The sequence below is a fragment of the Xiphophorus hellerii genome, chromosome 15 (genome assembly GCF_003331165.1).
Source record: "Xiphophorus hellerii strain 12219 chromosome 15, Xiphophorus_hellerii-4.1, whole genome shotgun sequence".
NCBI classification, from domain to species: Eukaryota; Metazoa; Chordata; class Actinopteri; order Cyprinodontiformes; family Poeciliidae; genus Xiphophorus; species Xiphophorus hellerii.
The window spans coordinates 14,820,174-14,840,018 of NC_045686.1; the positions used below are offsets into that span (position 1 = coordinate 14,820,174).

Genomic DNA, 19,845 nt, shown 5'->3' on the forward strand with positions numbered 1-19,845 from the left:
GTCTTGATCAGTTGGCTCCTATCAAAACACAAACAATCACTTCCAGGCACTCTGCCCCTTGGTACATCCATTAACTCCAGGAAATGAAACCTGGCTTACCCATCCATCACCAAAACCTACACTAACTATCTAAAACTTCTTCACATTTAATAAGTGTAATAGTCTTCTGTTATTTTTCCAAAACACAATTAGACACCATTTAAAGTAGTCTGACTACCACCGGCCTCTCCACCACTCCCCGTGTGTTGATCTGGTAATGTGTAAAATAAAGATAACCGTATTTTTCCCTTTCGAAATATGACACCAACCGTTTCTGCGGCATAACTCTGCAACTGTGCCGATGTTTGAGTTTCACAGATAAGAAGAGTGGAAATCATCTGACACCTGACGTGGATGGATGATCTGCCAAAAAGGCACAATCCCAGCCTGCTGAAGACGACGCTCATGGCTCGGAAAGCAACGAGCAATCCTCTCCTGCTCATCCTGCTCTTCATCAACGCCTGCCAAGAATTTCAGCCCGCTTTATATTTATTGCTCAATGACCCGAATACCAGAAAACACAGAAAAGATACGGGATCACATTCTGGGTTTGCATAAAGCCTTGCATGTGGGACCTAAAGATAATGGCACCAATGAGAATGTGAGGGTACCCACACCCTGTATGACCCTCTGCGCTGTGTTTTAAAGAGAATGTGATCACTATCAAACCAAGTTCTTTCTGAAAGAGGTTCTTTTGTGTGTACTCTTTGAGCCGATGAAGATCCAGGCTGGATTGGATGGTTGACAGTAAGTGATTCAGGGAGAGTCCAAGAAGTTGCTAAGTGTTGAATGAATCAGCCTCCATGTATGGTTTTTTTAATTAAAGTTGCTTTTCTGCCTTTAGAGGTCATATTCCATTGTAAAACAATGGAAAACATGCTGCCTTTTCTATTTTATTTGTTTGTTTGTTTTTTTCACAAAAATACATCAGTTTCTAATGGTCTATCAGATAAAATGCCCCAAAATACAACGAAAGCTGTGGCTGCAAGGGTAGAAAATGTGGAAACGTGTCAAAGTACATATATGTTAACACAACAGTGTCAGCAGCAGGAGTGCATTTTCCCCATTCAGCATGTACGAGGGTGAGATGTGAAAGAACGAGAATCCTCTCCACCCAACTTTTTTTTAAAAATTCCTGATCCAAATTTGTTTTGATGTATGGCTTCCCCAAGTGTATTTCTTCACCAGCCACTCAAATAACTCACACACATTTACTGCACTGAAACACACACACACGCCTATACACACACATGTTTAGGCGTTTCTGTTGACTGATGTTCCTCATTTATTGCTGCTGACAAAACAGTACAAGATTTGTAGGTGCTTTTCCTTCTGAAAAGATAAAACTGATAAAATAAAAATCATCTGTCACTAAGTTAAGACACTTTGGCTCCTCGATGTCCATCTGTTTCTTGGTAATCTTAAAAAAGTATCTTCATTATCTTACTGCAGAGTTCCAGGAAATATAAGCACAATCTACTTAAAATAGTTGAAAATTTTGTTTTTTCCTTATTCCTAAATTAAATTTAGGGGCATTATCTAGAAACAGCTTTTTAATGCCGGCAGGTTAAGCAAAAATAGATGGCTGCCACGTTCTCTCATTGATCTTATTAATCTTAAAAACAATAGTAGCACAAATATGTTGTATATGCATGTCTCTTTACTTTAGCACTAATGCACTAAAACTTTGTTTTGACAAAATTACTGAATGGAGGATGCACACATTTGTGGGAGAAACCATGAAGGTCACAGCGGAATTGACAGGAAGTGGTGGACAAGTACAGCCTGTCCTGTGTGCGCAGTAGATTGCTGCGTTTCACTTCATGTGGCCAGTGTGCGTGCGTGTTGGCGTGGGTGTGTGCGTGTGTGTGTGTGTTGAAGGTTTACAGAGCCTGTAAGTCACAGTCCAAAGGGATCCTCTGGCCTCCTGCCACATCAACATGCATACATTAAGAATCCCTGGATGATTCAGAAATGCTTGTGGTCCCAGGCTGGAATCACACGCTCTGTTTCCTGTCCTAAAAAGATGGCCAGAGTTGGAATCTCCTATTTCACCAACTCATTTCCACTGTAGCTCTGAGCAGAAGTAATAACTAACTTATCATGTGCTCTGTGTCACACACCGTAGAACGAGATCCTCCCCAAAATGACCCCAAGATACAGAGGGGAAAAAAACAATCTGAAGAAATTTCAATTTCCATACCATGCTGGATCTCACACCCTATTTATCAAAGTCAGGGCTGAACAGAACACAATTAATTTAATAAATTATCCTTTAAATAATGAGCTGGAAATGCATCTGAATTACTGTATAGTAGCCATTTTCTTTCACTGGCTTTTCCTGGGTTTACTCTGAGACAACAAAAAACAGTATTGAAATGCAGTAGGTCTACTCCCCTTTGTGCAAAATTGTTTATTTTATTTTAACTCTTGTACATTTTTTCTTTTTTTTTTATTGGATGCTGATTTAAGACTGAACGCACATGAACTCCAATGGCAAAATAACTTTGTAAATATAAATATAACAATGTATTATTCCTTTTCCAGTAGCTTTTTTGTGTAAGTGAACGATTTTGACTAATCTCCAGAAACCTAATTTCTAATCATGATTCTCATTTAAATCTTCTTTACTGCGGAGGTGCTGTGACTTTGCTGTTCAAAATACAACATTATTGGATTAGGTCTGTTGGATAAACTCTACAATTATCTCCAGTTGCCAAACAAATATCCTTTAATTTCTCACTATCGTATTTGGCAGGCAGAATTTCAGGGATTCAAGTTTGAAAAATTAAACAAAGCACCCAAAATACAAGTTAAGATTCGGTGTGGCTACAACCATAGAACATTGTGAAAGCTGCAGGAATAAACTTTTCTTTGCACTCCTGACATTTTTCATCCCAATCAACAATGACACACTTTTTAATCTCTACTTATAAGTTTACTCTTTGTTTAGAGGCATAGGATAGAAAGCAATTTGCTGTTAGCTTTTCCATTGCTAACAGCTGTGCTCTTGCTAAGAGGAGTTGCAAAGGAATGACGAGCATTCCTTTGGAAGGTTTGAGTTTCCAACTTTAAACCCAAACCTTAACTCTAAAAGTTCGAGGTATACTCTTACCTTGAGTGAAATTAAACCTCAAGACTAGTAGGTACTCCACTAGTCTTAACATAGAGTTATGTCGTTCCCATATGAGTTTTGCCTCATGCAGTACATTAAACGCAGCACAAGACTTAAGAGATAAAACCTCTTTTAAAAGCGTGATTATTTTTGTATTTTATTTAAGAAAAAGTCACAGGTGAAGCAGTTGAAGATGATTTTTATTCCATGTTCAAACTTTTTCTGAAGACAGAAAAGCAGTGAGGTACACACTGAAGCAATGCATCATCATCCGACAAACAGAAAACACACTGAAAACACCAGTGACGCCACTTATTTCATGTTGCAACCCATGGACACATGAAAACCACTCACCACTGAAGGGTTTTGCAATCCACATTCAACAAACACTTTTTCCATATTCAAATGAATGCATTTATCTGATGACATACAGGGATGTAATGAGTAAAGCATGCTGCTGATTACTTTCCAGCCATCTGAAACTATAGTGTAAATGATGTGGTTAGAGTTTCTTCATAAAACCAGTCACTAGTAGATTAATAGAGTATTTCTGTAGTTGCAGCACAAACATCTCAGGAAGCAACATGCTGTTATCTTGGTAGCATGATTAATTAAGAAATCAGGACTACACAAAAAAAAAAAAAAAAGGAAAACTGCGCAGCCAATAGGGTCCAAACCTTTCCAACAATAAGTTGATGGAATGCCGTTATGCTTTGTTTGCACAGTTGAGGCGAAAATTGTTCGTAGTTCCTTTCCTTTGCAGATTAAGGGTTAGCGCCATCTTTTAATTTCATCAACTTGTTTCTTCTGAGCTGTAGTAATATAATAATGTTTTGGAATACCTCAGCCAAAGTCCAGACTTGATTTGGATAAAGATGTGAAGAAAGCTAGAATGACAATAACTTGAGATTTAAAACTGCAAATGGGTATGAAGAACACCGAGAAGCAGAGAAGTGGGAATATTTACTTTGAGTTATTATGTAACCCCTTTACTCTTCTTACAACTTTTAAGGATTTCTGGCTAAAATGGAATTGAATCTAATTTGGTCATTTCATTTCATTACTGACCAATTAGAAACTATGAGAAGCTATAAACGTCGCTTATGCTAATGTTAGAAATACTGTAATGTATGTTTCTTTCAGCGAGATACACGATTCAGAAAGTAAAGTCTGCTGGCATGAGATATTTTTAAATGGTTTGAAATACACTTTGTACAAAATGATAAATACTAGCTTCAATCAGGATGGTATTGGACCATTTTTTGTAATCATTCACTGGAAAATTCCCACGTCAGTAGCTTGTGAGATGTAAAATGAAAATGCAAATGTTATTAACACTGATACGCGTTTTCAAACAGATACACGCATACATACATACAATGGCTAAGACAAATCTACGGAGGAATAACAAGTATCTGCACATTCAATATTCAGTCTCTGTCCAAACAAAACATAATGTAGATTGTTATTAGTGTCACAGTATCAGAACATGTTAATGAGATTCGAAACAGCTTACAAATCACAAAAAGAAAGAAAAATAACTAAATTCATATTCTCTAATTCAAATTTTGATTATCCAACAAAAAAGCTAATCCAGGTGCTGCAGCAAATTGAAGTGATAACCATCGTTGCTTTTGGGTATTCTTCCGCCTTACAGGAAACCTTTTTAATTTTTATGTCACCCTTAAACATAGACCAGAAAATGTATTCATGCCTGGAAAACTCAAATTAAAACAGTACCAGACAGAACAAGTGCTGTGAAATACTGGAATTCACTTTGTTATAATATTGCTAAGGAAAAAGCAGTAAATGAAGCATTTTCCCTTTGTTACACTTTCTGTATCCCAGTGCTTATGTTTTATTTTATTATCTATTGACTGCACCTACATATTTGACGCCTACTTTTATTCTACTGTTTTAACTGTTTTGTTAGGCTCTAATAAAAGCTTTCTGGGACTGTTCAAATATTTGCAGGCTAAATTCAACAAAAGCGGCAATTTTGTCAAATTGTACGAATGTTCAAAAATCGGTTTATATTAAGTAGTTTCAATTTGATGGAAGTTGTAATGCTTTGAAGACATTGGAATGACAGAAACAACAGAACTGGACGACTGATGTCTTGTTTTCTTTGTACATTTTTATGTTGAAGTCCTCCAGTTACAGTTTTCTCTGGGCATGAATCTATTCTCCTTTTTTTTACTCGGGTATTTTCCTCTTGGAAGGAGGCACCAGGTGTGCAGGCAGCTCTGAGGGCAGCTCATGTCCCTCCAATTTCACCTTAATCAGGTGATTAGCCAAAGCAAACTCCTCGTCATCCAGCATCCCATCCTTATCGATATCTGCCAGCTTCCAGATCTTTCCCAGCACTGTGTTGGGCAATTTTGACTTCACCATCTCCTTCTTCGCATTGGCTCCAGTCACCTTTCCGTTGACGGGGGAGAGGGTGTAGAAAATCTCGTCGTACGCGGGTTTGTCGCGGGCAACCACCCACTCTGCCTCGTCGATGCCTTCGCCGGCTCCCTCCCCGTATCCGTGCCCGAACGGACCGTCCAGAGTGCCGTCGAATGCCCCGCCCTTCACCACTGCGTTGGGCTTTTGGGTTTCCTCTTGGCGAACCAACACCATCAAACTAGCAATGTCGGTGGCCAGCATGTCATCGACTGCCTCCAGAAGTTTGGGTTTGAGAGGCTGAAACTTGGTGAGGTCCTGAGCTTGGAGCTGGTCCTGTAAAACAAAATCAACATGAGATCATGACGTCATCTATAACCCCCATCTATAAATCTGAAGCATTCACTTGCTTTTCTGTTTACCTGCATCTTCTTCAGGTTAGGGAAATCTCCAGGTGAGATCTGATGTTCTCTCTCGATGCGCTTGTAAATGTCTCCCAGACTGGCAATCAGCTCTTTCTTCTTGTTCTCCTTCCCGAACACAGATGGCATCTCTTTCTTCAGAGAGCTGATGATGTAGGCGTGGACCTGTGAACGGAGGAGGAAGCATCAGCATTTTCACAGGGATATTTCTGACAGGTCAGCATTTAACGTCTTGCAATGATTTGAGTTCACACAAGTTGAGATGGAAAACAAACAAAAATTATTCACAGCTAGCTTTTAAAGTGGAAACTTGATCCTGAATAATGAGGTTCCAATATCAGTCCCAAAACCTGAGCAGGAAGGTCCAAAAGAGGTTCAGGGCCAGAACCAGAATCAACAGATGACATGGCTCCCCAAATCATCACCGACTGTGGAAACTTCACATTAGACTTCAAGCAGCCTGGATTCACTCTCCCTCCAGACTCTGCCACATTGATTTCCAAATAGCATACAACATATAGTTTCATAAGAAAAAAAAGATCGGGAACCATTGAGTAACAATCCAAATTATTTCCTCCCTGTTGCTTTGGCATAATTTTTAACCACACTTTTTCCTTCTACTCAACTTTCCACTAAGTCAACAGTCAGCTTCTTTAGCTAGGGACTTTTTTCGCATACCCTTTATGATGGTGTGGACTATAACAAAACTATTGTATAATTTAAAAAAAAAACAGATTTTCTATTTGATGTAACATTCAGATTTTAGGTGAATCTGAATATTTGGTTTTCATTTGCTTGAGATCATCAGAATTACACACATGAAAACACTTTAAATAAACTTCTTTGACGATGTTCCAACTATCTCAGCTACACCATATTAATTATTTTATTATTTACCTGCACTTTGCTGACATAAAAACAACCAGTTGCGACAAAAGCATCGGAAAGTTCAGCAAGTTCAAAACATCTTAAATGTAGATATAAAGCCTCTGGCAGCATCTGACCATGAATAATAAAAATCTATAATTTTAGAACAAAGTGCCACATCATTCACCATCTTCATCCAGCCAGGTTTGATCATAACAAGTCATAAAAATAGACAACATTACCATAAAAGAATGAATACAGTTTTTGCATTTGCTGCTAATTGATATGTTCTTACCTCCCATCTTTTAGTTATGACTTCAAACCTTTGTAATGTACAATTTGTTATTTTGTTGGAATCACAGCTTGGTGTTGCACTCAACATTCCTGAAACTAGTTTAGTCATCCAACAAATCTTCCAGGTTTGTTTTTATCATTAGACAAAGTAGTGCATCAGATTTTAGAGGCTGAAAAGGGGAAAAAAAATATTTAGAAAATTAATCTAGCAAAAGAAAAATTCCGGAAAAAAATCCATAATATTTGTTGGGTTGCCGTGTTGATGCATGTGCGTTTTCCTGCGTCCGCCTCACGTCCTTGAAACACTCAAACACACCCATCAGCCGTCGAACAGGAAAACTTCCATCAACTCCGATAAATCTGTGTGTCCGAGCGTACACCCTTCCTCAAACTACGACGTGAGGTTCCTACCTGACTTCCTGTTCAGAGAGGAAACGGGAGATAATTCACTCAGAGCTGAAAAATGATGTTTGTCCCACACGATCGGTTTTGCGACAGTGATAAGTGCTCCCTGTCAAGGTTAACAGCCGTGGGAGGGATGGGGGGAACAAATAGGAAACACATGCGCGTGATGCTGACATTCAGCCACGTCATTAGAGGTCCTGTTAATCCAGCTCTGGGTCACGGGGTTTGGGAGAAAATGTTCCAGATCTCTGCTGTCTCTATGGAGCCTTTCCAGCTAGAGCCTTACCTTGGCAAGTCTTGCTCTCTTGATCAAATCATTGAGTTTTCTAAGTGCCGCATTTCTGGGTAAAGACTGGATATCCTTAAATAAATCCTGCTCCTCTGCTTCAAAAAGCTTCCTGTTATCAGGGATCAGCAGCGGGTGAGACCAAAATGAGCCGATGTAGACGCGGATCACCTGCAAATGAGAAAAGCGGAAAGAAATCAACGGAGGTTTGCACTAAAAAAATGAAGCAAAAGTATTCAAATTTTTTCAAATATTGTCACAAACAGAAACTCCAATGTTTCCTGCTAGGATTTTATGTAACATACCACCACAACATCAAGAGGGAAGAAGAGAACTAACAATATATAGCCATACATAAACCACAACACTCCAAAAACGCTAAATCTTAGTATTTTTGATCTAGTTTCTATTGAAAATATCTTTGTATACCTAAAAAAAGATAAAACTAACTTACAAGTAACTTTTCAGCAACCTTTCAGGAGATTGTTTGAAGTTAGCAACACCTTAATATAAATGAAAAAGTACTTGTTATAACTTAAATAATCTGTCAGTGGAACGAGACATTGTTCTCGTATTTTAAAGCAAAAATATCTTCTCCCACTGGCAGATTATTTCACTTGTAGCTAAAGAATTGTTGACTGAAAACAAACTCATGTATCTTGCTGAAAAGGTACTTGTAAATTAGTTTTGTTTTATTTCAAGAATACTAAGAAACTAGACCAGATATACTTAGGATTTTGTGTTTTTGCAGTGAAGTGCAGGTAGTGTTATCCCGCACTGCTCTCCGTAATGATGTGTTGTGTGAATAATCTGGACCTGTATCTTCATTTCAAATGATTTTCACTCCATACAGCATCAAACTTTTCTTTTCTTTCACCACAATGCCAAAATGCCAAACAACTGCGTAATGTGAATATGCCCCATCTTTGTACCTCGGGTGTGTTGACTATTTTTCCCAGTGACCACATCAAGGCACCGTACACTCTCATCAACTGCTGGGTCTCGATCTGGTCCGCCTTGTTCAGGACAACTCTGGAGAAAACAACAGAAAGCAGAGCTAATGAGTTCCTTGAAACAATGTGATTAAAAATAAAAACGATTAATTATTTTTGCGCCACAACAAAATATACATCAACTGGGTTCCAGATTCCAGACTAAACTCCATATTTGTTTCTATATTTGAAACGTCCTTAAATAGTATCCAGATTCCACAAATATCACAACAATGCAAGGCTAAAATTGATCCCTGTTTTTTTCTTTTTTAAAAATAGAGCATTTTGCCTCTGGATTAATTTACATGAGCTTTATTTCAAAATTTGTTACTCTTGATCCTGTCAAGGAAATTAGGATCCTAGACTAAATGCAACACCTTTAATGAACACTTTGTCGATGTAGATACCTTTAAACTTCCAGAAAATAACAGTCTGTGCTACTTAGTCAACCTGCATTAGAAGTTTTCTAGAGACTAAACAGGTAGAAAAACTCGCTCTACTTTTTCCATTTGTATGGGTGTCATTTATTCAGTCAAAGATGGAAATGTGGGTAGATAAAATGTTAAAATAAAGCTACAAATTTGCAAATGAAAGACAAAGCGAGGGAAGTTATTGTCAATTGCTTTATTTATTAAGCACCAGATTTGTTTCATTGAAAAAAAAAAAAAGTCTGGACAAAAAACACCCAATTTTTCATACTTGTCTGGACGTGGCAAAGCAAATGCCATTCTTTTCCAGAGAGCGTAGGAAACTTTTATAAATTCAAAATTACGATCTGGGAGTTAGAAGCCTTGCAGTACCTGATCTTGTCTTCATGGTTCTTTAAGGCCTTTATCACTTCCGAGAACTCGTCAGAGATGTCCAGTTTGTGGGCATCGAACAGCAATATGATCCTGTCCACACGCTCTGCAAACCACTCAAGGACAGCAGCAAAGTCATAGCCTAAAATGAGAAGAAAAAAAACCCCAAACATAAATTCAAACTACTGCTTGTCCTTCAAACAAGCACAGCAAGTCCAGTTCTCAACTCTCAACGTGATATGAGGAAAAAAAATGGAAACTTCAGGTGATGATGGCACAATATTCTCCAGAGAAACTACAGCGACCGCAGATTAATGCAGAGCCAAAAGAAACAAGAACTTTATTAGAACACGTTGACAGAGAAGAATGGTGTTTCTTCTTGAAGGTCGAGCTCTCAACATTACACACCAATGGAGCTTTTTTGCATAAAAAAATTTACCCGTTTTAGGTTTTAAAATTCAAATAAAAGGGGCAGATATAAATTCTCACTTCATGAAAACCACCACCACTGTCCTTTACTGTAAATCAATCAGTGAGAAAATCATCATTGATGTTTGGCCTTGTGTGCCACCAAAGGACAAACATGAGGCTTACCTGAAGGAATTATACCAGAATAAAACAAAGAACAAAGAACATTAGGATGAAATATTAGTGAGGTGACATTTCCACTCAACACATAAGGACAATTAGTACATTACAGGTTAATGAGTTACACCATAAATTATAATAAGCCACAGCAACCAGCAGGAGGCCAGCAGATATTAACTTTTTAAAAGCAAATTTTTGAAACGCTTTCGCCAAGATAAAAACAATAACATACGAATCTAGAAGTTTTGTGCGCATCTAAACAAAACAAATTTTTTTCTCCCATTTTGAATTAGATTTTGGTGCAAAATCAATACTTGTCCTTTACCAAAGGGACATTTTTTTAAATGTGTAACAGCTATGAATGATTAACTAACTAGTGTTGATAGAGTTAAGGTCTTCAACACACATGAAAACATTAAATCTGATATGGTTTTAACAGACTCGTCGTTCTTTCGGAGTTAGCAGAAGGTTAGCTGCAGTGTCACCAGGAACCTGCATTGAGCTGCTGCTTGAGAAAACAAGATAGAGCAACATATAAGAATTTATTGTTCTTCACCCCGGAAACTTCTCACACACTGGGGGGGGGGAAATTGTTAAGACATTGTAAAGTCAGTTTATAACTTTGAAAGGGTTCAATGTTCCTCAGCCCGCTAAACCACAAATACAGAAAACCAAATCTGTAGCGATGCTTCGGTGAGTTTATTTACACAGCTAACATTTTACCTGAAAATGATGCATTTAAACTCTAAAATCAGGCTATTAAAGGCCAGAATAGAACTGGAAAGAACCATTTGATTCATTATTGAAATACACTGCATTGCTAAATGTAATTGCGGAATTGTAAACCTTGTGGAAAGCCATGTAGCTAAAAAGTGTAGATCAAAACTACATTAAAACCTTTACATTAAATATGGGAGATCATTAAATCAAATTTGTTCTTAAAAGTAAGTGATTCGATACAGTAAGCTTTACTGTATCTTGTACAGTAAAACTTACAAGATGGGGACTGTGGAGAGAGAAAAACAAAATCTAGACAATCTCTTTTTCATTATACATCTACAATGTATAAAATTACACACAGTGATTTTCCTGAACAGCAAAGAAATCTTACACAAAATAACTCAAAGACAATTTTTCCCCCCCAATATTGTGCGACAAAACCGGTGAAGAACATGTATGAACTCAGACGCTTTTCAAAAATCAAGAGATTTTTGCAGCTGGCCGACTCTTGAGATTGATCACATAATCTACTATACCTCCATAAGGACATCTACGCAGAGAGCTATATCCTGACAACCCCTCATCTAGACACACAAACAGATAAAGGTGAAATCTGATAACACAATGAATGAAAAGTGGAAAAAGAAAGGATGTCGACAAAAAAAAAGAGCATACAGTTGTATACAGATGTGAAATTACTAAACTCATACATGATAAATAATAATTAAATTGACTCAGATGGCGGGAAGGGACTACAAAACGAGAACAAAACACATCTGTGCTGACTCAATTGTATTTTCTGGAAAAAATGAACAAAAAAAGCCATAAAAATGAGCTGACACAGGGCTGTGTTAAATCAACTGCTATACCACACCTAAATAACGCTCTGTTCGTATTCACTAATCACTCAGTCGAAGTCGTTTCTCAAGAGAAGAGCTGGAGATAATAACAGATGAAAAACTACTTTCCACATTTGCGTTTTGAGAAAACTCCAAATCGAAGCATCTAACCCCACCCCGGCTATGAAGTAATCAGCTATAATCTGCAGTACTCGCTGCTTGGGAATTAACTGTGTAAGAAAATGTATCCATCTCATCTTTATGATGTTTCGAAAGGCAAGCGTATGAAATACGTGCATCGCTAAGACGGTTCAACGGAAACCAAAGCAGAACAAGAGGATGAACCCATCTTTTCATCCTGAAACTAACAAAATCAAGCCTCTTGTAAGAGAAAAATAAATAAATAAATAAAATCACAAAGGGCAACAGCGGTAAGCAAAGAAAAAATAAAGTTCCTCTAAAAAAAATTATTTAAAGGAGGCGAGGCCGTGAAAGTATTTTATTGTTCTGTTTGAGTCCGTGCTCGTTTGTAAATGTTGCTGGTTGGCATGGTGAGGCCGTTACAGGGCTTAGAGAATGCCAACCATGCCTCACACAAACACACATTTCTGCCCGTATTGTGGAGCGCTTTGCTCCACAATATCCTCTCACTTTGCCGTCCGTTCACTTCCAAGTTCATTCAGATCAGAATGTAGAGGAAAGGTTGAGTTCATTTAAAAGTTTCTCAGATTTTCTTTTGGTTTTCATTTAATAATGTTGACGTTAAAGGCATCAATCACCTACAAGGGTTCTATGTTGCACAGTACAGTAACATCATCTGTTCCTGTGTGGAGTTTGACTTTATAAGCCTTCCAGTTGCATCAATCTTCCAAATCCGCTCTGCCTCCACCAAGAATGTAGTGAACTCCTTTCTCTTAGTTGTGCAACGGAATCACAGATGGTATGTTCTTCTGCTTCCAGGTCTTACATGTGTTTGAAAATTATTCCAACAGACTCACAATCAGCTGATTCGCCAGATCAGCTGCTGTGGCATCGATCCAGCGTTTATCTTACTAGCTTGTCCACCATTCCGTGGATAGCTTCACTTTTCCACAAAGTTCAATACAAGTTCGACATGCTTCTACTAAGTCTTGGTCATGTAAAATAACTCAAAAGATTACAATTAATATTGATTACAATTGGACAGCTTGTAGTTCAATGGTAAATTCATTTTTTTAATCATTTGTGTCAGGCTCAAGGTTTCAAACGTTTGCTTCGAAGGTCACAGAGCTAAAACTTCACAGACTAATGATCTACTGCGTTCTGTTTAAGGATTGTTTCTCTCTGTTCAGACAAGAAACTATTTTTAATGTAACATCATTCAAACTGTGAACAGTTAGATTGAAAATCTAACATATTTTATTAACGTCCGATATAAATCGCATAGTGTACTTTTTTTCTCTGGTAATGCTGGAAAATACTGAAATAATCTTCGAGATTTTTTATGTTTTTTATAAATAGCATCCTCCATATTCATTTAAAAAAATATCTATCTACACATATTCATTTGTTCAATAAATACCACAACACAAAGTGGTATTTTACCTCTATATTGAGGAACTTTTAATTAATAACAAAACTCTTTCAATTGCTCGGGGAATACAAGCAATTGTAGTGGGAAGTGGGAGTGGCAATGTGGGAAAAACGAGAAAACGAGGCATTCAACTAAAGCAGATGCGTGTTTTTATGAGCTAGGGAAAAATTATTCACAACATAAAGTGGCATCTTGGTGTCACAAATTCCCCCTAAACATTTATTTATTCCAGGGTTTCTGTTCACAGTTTTACCAGAAACGTGAAAATCTGTCATTCGAGACCTTTAATTTCCCTCCTCCTAAATGCAGCATTAGGGTTCTCAGGTCGGGCTTTCTGTTCACGATGACTTAAGATCCAAACCTAAACCACATGTAACAGCTTGTTTTTATTGGTGATTAAAGGATTTCTGCCTGTGCTGGACGGTCAAATGAAAAGGCGGTGCCGTGGCACACATGTGGCAACGGAGTCATGTGTAATGAGCAACGGAGCAGCTGTGGTTTACTATGTTTAAGCATTTAACCCAAGACAAACTCAGTATGTGTGATTGTGTTTTCATCTGCATCTCTGTTTGCTATTTGGGAAGTACTTGGGGGAAGAAAAAGGCATTAAATCATATCAATTTGTTACAGGGCTGCAGAGTAAAAAAGTATGCATGTGTGTGTGTGCCAAGAGTGAATTCGAAGCTCATCTTTTTTGTCTCCGCTTCCTGCTCTTTGAAATGAATGAGGCATAATCCTCCTGAAAGCAACAGCTAAAATAAACAAAGAGACAAGAGTGTCCAAAGGAAATGCTGACACTGGGTTTCAGAGATCAGTGGGACCGTGAGCCTGCAGCTGAGTGGGTCCAAAAAAACTAACACACACACACACAGCAACATAAACAGAGGAATATTTAAAAGCATGAGAGTGACAAGTGTGTGTCTTACCCCGACTTATTCTCTGTTTTTCTCCAGACAGAATTCCTGGCGTGTCAATCACACTAATGCTTTCCAGCACAGGGTTAGGTAGCTGGGCGCAAACAAACCTACACACGCACACGGCCACAGAGAGAGAGGAGAAGGCAGCGACGTTAGACCAAATCAGGACAGAAGTGTAACGTGTTCTTATAACAAACACTGTCCCACACTGGGACACCTCTACCTCTCCTTTCTCCTCTTACTTGTCTCTCTGTTTGCTCAGCTGAATAAATATGAACACGTTAGGGGTCATCCCCACAGCAACCCCCTCTAATTCTAACTCATTATTGTCTTTTTCAGCAGTAAAATATCTGCGACAGCATATCTGCGGGGGGAAAAAAAAAAGAGTATAGGGTTTTTCAAAAGGATGGCAGTGCAGTGGCTCACACAGGAACCCATTTAAAAGAGTCTAAAAAAAAAAGTCTGAGCCATAAGAGGAGGGAAATTCAATCACACAGGAATGTGGAGCACTGGTGTGGATTCTCACTTGTTCTCTCTTAGCTGCTGCAGTCTTTCCCTCTACCTTTACCTCTAAGTATCATTTTGCTTCCCCTGAACACTCCTCCTAAGATGTCAGGCAACACCTGCACCGTGTTAATCAGCAACCTCACTGAATGTGTACGTGTGTTCGCTGAACCGCAGCGTCTACCTGTTCAGGAAAGCGTTTCCAAACGCGTTCAGCTTCCTGAAGGGCTTCTTGGGGTCGACCACCAAAGCGTTCCCGGGGATGACTCCTTCGGTGTCGCCGTGCATCACCGCGATGAAAGAATCCGTGGTGGGCTCTGGGCCAATCCGCATTCCGGGAAAATCCTGCTCCAGCAGGTAGCTGCAGGTGAAATTGAAGGTCTCGGTGTTAAAACTAAACGAGATGAGGGATTTCTTCAAACAACCCAACAATTTGTTAAACTAAATCAGCCGTATATGAACAGGTTTTCCATTAAGTGGAACTAGGCTTCCAAGAAAATGCTACCAGAAAGAACAAAGAACAGTTGTGTGGGACAAGGCAAGGCAAGTTTATTTCTCCTTCATGCACCAATGCATTTGGTATTTGGTGTTTTGCCAAATGCATTTCAAATTTCATTTAGCCTATGGATAACACAAAGACTAAAGCTGAGGCCACGCTGTTCCTATCTTTCTATGTGCATTGACATATTTTAAAATGTGAGTTAAGTGGGTCTAAATGTGACAAAGGGGATGAATGCAACATCAAATCCCATCACATCTTTAAAGCACGAGTGTTTTGATTTCACCCTGGATAGTGTTTGTATACTGGGATTAGGAGTGGGCATTTATATTATCCTTTGCTATTTATTGGGCTAAATTTATTATCATGTTAAGAATTTTTACTTATCATTGTCATGATAAATTTTAGTAAATGATGTTTAAAAATTCCCAATTGTTGTGACACACAGTTTTATTATGATTTTAATACATTGCATCCGTATTGCCCACCCCTAATTGGAATCATGGCTGTGAAATTCTGCTGCATCAGGACAGGGTTGGTCAGTCTAGCTGTGACAACATGATCTTGTTTTGACATTTTACTTTTTCCTTATTTAAAGATCAACTAGCAGTCTGCTAATATAATTTAAATATTCTGTTAGCGCCCCAAGTTGTCAGATAATTACTAGCAAAACTAAGCAATAAGTAGGGCAGGCGGTCAGCGTCACCTTCAATTTCTGTCTCAAGCAAACCAAAATGAATGAATCTTTGTCAATGCAGAGTGAAGAATTGAATTAAGTAATATTATGCCATTGCTATAACATATGACTCATAGTTGCATCAATTTTGTAGCAGCGGTGCTCTTGTGTAGTCTACATGGCACGTGAAAGCAGAGGTGCATTAACATAAAAAAGGACAAAAATAAAAATCAATGGAAACTGGATCCTCTGGCATCTGGTTATCTTTTTTCTTTTTTTTGCGGCATCATGTGTTCCCTTCCCACTGAATTAAAAGGCAATTCTAAAAGTGTTGCAGGGTACAAAAAGTTGTGACAGCCAAGGTTTAAAATTGCATAAAATACTTAAACATGTCATGTGTTTAAGACTGAATACTGAATTGTATTTTTTATTTTTTAAAACGTCACCTTTTAAACTCATGGAGAAATTTTAAGGTACTTTTCACAATTCTACTAACATTAGCAGACCTTGAGCAAAGATTTTGTCAATTGGAAGTTGAAGGGTTACATGTTTCAAGTGTAAACTGGGATCTGTGGAATATTTCCATAAGATTATCTGACTAAACACACAGCTTGCCAGAGGTGCCTGGTAGAGCCATCTCTACGTATACGTGCCTGAGTAGCGTGAATCCTCCTTTCTGTGAGAAAATTGTGCAACATATACACAGATCCATGGCTCAACTACAAGGATGATGCATGATCTATAACTTCACACAAGTACAGCATGTGTGTGCAGTTATAACATTCACGTCATTCCAGATCACCCCAGCTTGAATTCTGCACTTGGACTACAAATTTATTTGAAGACTCACAGCAGCATGTTTCATAAAAGCTGCAAATAAATCAAACATCGTGAGGTATAAAGGGAAAAAAAAAAAAAAAAGTCGCGTTTAATCACACAAACACACAGGAGATTACTTGCTCTTTGACACCGTGCGAGGCTAAATCAATAAATTCAGCCCAACGATGAGATTCACTGGGCTTAACTATGAGCTGCAGAACAAGGAGGTACATCAATGCCTCGTTTTGCAAGAAATGTTGCTTTGCAAAGTATGCAAGAGTTGCCGGAGGAAGAGCTTAGACCACACATTACCAAGCAGTTTGTACATTCTGCATTGTGTTGTTAAAATGCTGGTGGTGTGGGGTCAGGCAGCTGACCGGGGGAGCAGCCATCAGAGACCGAGGGGGATAGAGAGAGAGAGAATTAGACCTTTATGAGGAAGATGAGAGAGCAGGGATGTCTCCATGTGTTGTAGCAGGAAGTCACTAACAGCATCATCTCTCTGGCTTTCAAAGCCTTAACTCGCTAATTACCCACAGCGGTCTCTGCAAGCGAGTCTCTGTGCAAGTGTGTGTGCAGAAGCTCCTTGGCTTAAAAGAGGCTCAACACCGTGCTGCTAATATTGCTCAGCATTACACATTAATTCCAGGGGTAGTCCAGGTCATGTGCTTTCATAGACCACAGAAAACGCAATCGGAACAAAAAACTAACATCTAACATGACCTACTTTGAATTTTGGCTCTAAATTAATCATCTCTCATTAAGAATGCCATAACCTTAATAGCATAACATATCTGAAAAACCTTGATGAGAAAACTTCAACAAAAACAGGAATGGTTTAATATTTGGATTTAATATGTTAGTGTATCTCAAAAAATTATTTATTTTTCTCAAAAGAAAAAAATATGTCCGAAATCAACACTCCCTGTTAAAAAACAGCAAAAAATAAACATAGTTATGCACTGAAATTGTAAAAGTTGTTGGATGAAATATGTGTTGGTAATATACATTCAAATATACATTTGCAAAGGAAAAAAGACAATAGGGTTTGCATACATTTTCCTCCATAACACCAAGGACTGGATGAGGTGGTAAACATCACCAAACACTTTCTGCATCTCCATGAAAACCAGGTCTACCTCTCATAGCCATGATGTCAAGCAGAAACTTTAAAACCCAATGAGATCTCTGGATGCTGCAAGCCTCAGTATTTGACTGACTGAAAAACTACCAATCAGAGATTCTCCTTGTTGGATCTGATCTGTGATCAGTAGATCAGAAACTGCAAAATGAACTGAAAACCCTGATATAGAATGCGTATCGGGCATTTTATCCCAAAACATTTGATCACAGTTGTTCTACATAAGGAACTACGATTTCATCAGAAGCTATTTTCTGCACGGTACATTAGCATAAAGATAAGACGCAAGGAAAGAATGTTGTACCATGCAGTGATGCTTCCAGATGCAACACGTTTGTTTGTGGGCGTGTACGTGTGTGTGTATGTGTTAAATAAACTTTTTTATAGAGTACATATAGTCTACAGAGGTTCACCACAGGCCCTTTGTGCTATTTTAATTGTTCCATGTTTCATTTGTGATTTTTACCAGTGTGGTTTGTGCACAAGAGTCTGCTTGGGCGTGTCAGCCTCTCCCTGTTTTTATCTTTCTGGTTTCTCCTGCCATGTGCATTTCATCTTTCAACCTAACAAAGTCTAACAAGAGTGTGGCTGTATAGTCTCACCGTATGAAGCTCGTCTTTCCAGTGGAGTACTGCCCCACCAGCAGGACCATGGGCTTGTTGTCAAAGTCAGCATCCTCCAGTGCCGGAGAGTGAAACTCGTGGAACTTGTAGCTCTCCTCCAGCGGCAGGAGTTTGGTCTTGTAGAGTTTTTTCAGTCCATCACTGACCGTCTGAAAAACTTCTGGCTCCTTCTTCCTCCGGTCATCGGTTCCAAGCCAGCTGAACATTGCTGCAGTTTACCTACTGTTGGACTAATTCACAAACGTTTAGGGTGAGGGTGGAAAGCCAAAAATAATAAAAAAAATAACTTGAAGATCAGCGGGGTAGGTCAGCGTGTTCAGCTTTTTCCTGACATGCAGGTTCAGACATGAAGCGTAGGGAGATGTTTTTGAATATATGACCCCCCCAAAAAAGACAGATCTGTTTTTTTGTATAGAAAAATAAAAAAAAAAATGGACAAAACCAATACTAACAAAAATATTATGCAAAGTTAATTTATGTCACAAAGTGATCAAGCAAATTAAATGCCAACGTTTAACCTGCACTGAATAAAGTTGATGAAATAATCTGGAGGTTATTTCATTTTGTGCTACAACTAAAATCAATTAAACAGCTTCTCTATTTATTACAATTCAAACGCGCTCCCTGATCGGTCTCATTGGTCCTTCCAGCTCCAGGCCACTAATGCTACCCAACACTGCTTTGAATGAGTTTGGTTTTTTTTTTTTGTTGTTTACTAATCTGCATCAGTAAACAAACTCCACTTGGAAAAACGTATTTATTCTACTCCGGCACAGCGCACCGTTACCGCTATTCAGTCTGATCCAATAGTTAGTCCCAGAAATGATGTGGCTGTCTGTCAGTGTGCATCCACCGTTATTGTTCAGCTTCTCCAGCTCTTCTGCTCCAAAACAACCCGAACCTCTTCAGGGTCTGCAGGTAATTCTGCTGCTTCCGAGGCAAAAAAATAATAATAATTAAAAGCTAAATGCTTCTGCTGGCGCTAGGCGTTATTTTTTTTCCCTATCACGCAGCAAAGCTGAGTGGGGCAGCAGCTGATGTCCTGCAGCCCAATTTAAATGCCGAATGACGGAGAGAGGCGAAACCTGACCCCCGGCGGAAGTGCTCAGCTGCTGGCAGCGCGAAGCTCGACCCACCGCGGTCCCGCCCAGTGATGATGATGCGGAGCAGCCGTCCCGTGCGGCGCCATGTTGGATGGAGAGGGGAGCTGCTGGTAAAAGCCCACAGCGTCACCTAGCGGTTAAATCTGAGTATGAAGATAGTTTTCTGTAAAGATTATTCAATCAACTGTTATCAATGTTGCTATAAAACATAACGTCAAAAAAGTGAATATATAAG

At 38.8% G+C, this 19,845-nt stretch overlaps 1 protein-coding gene across 1 annotated transcript; it reads right to left on the reverse strand.

Annotated features, from left to right (window-relative positions):
* Positions 1-3,333: 3,333 nt before the first annotated feature.
* On the reverse strand, positions 3,334-19,702 carry ehd3 (EH-domain containing 3). The gene is made up of 8 exons (XM_032585470.1): positions 18,487-19,702; positions 14,934-15,110; positions 14,255-14,352; positions 9,609-9,750; positions 8,749-8,848; positions 7,817-7,987; positions 5,965-6,129; positions 3,334-5,878 (listed from the first exon to the last, which is right to left on the reverse strand). The coding sequence occupies exons 1-8, from the start codon at positions 18,711-18,713 to the stop codon at positions 5,351-5,353; spliced, it is 1,608 nt and encodes a 535-aa protein (XP_032441361.1). The 5' UTR covers positions 18,714-19,702; the 3' UTR covers positions 3,334-5,350.
* Positions 19,703-19,845: the final 143 nt, after the last annotated feature.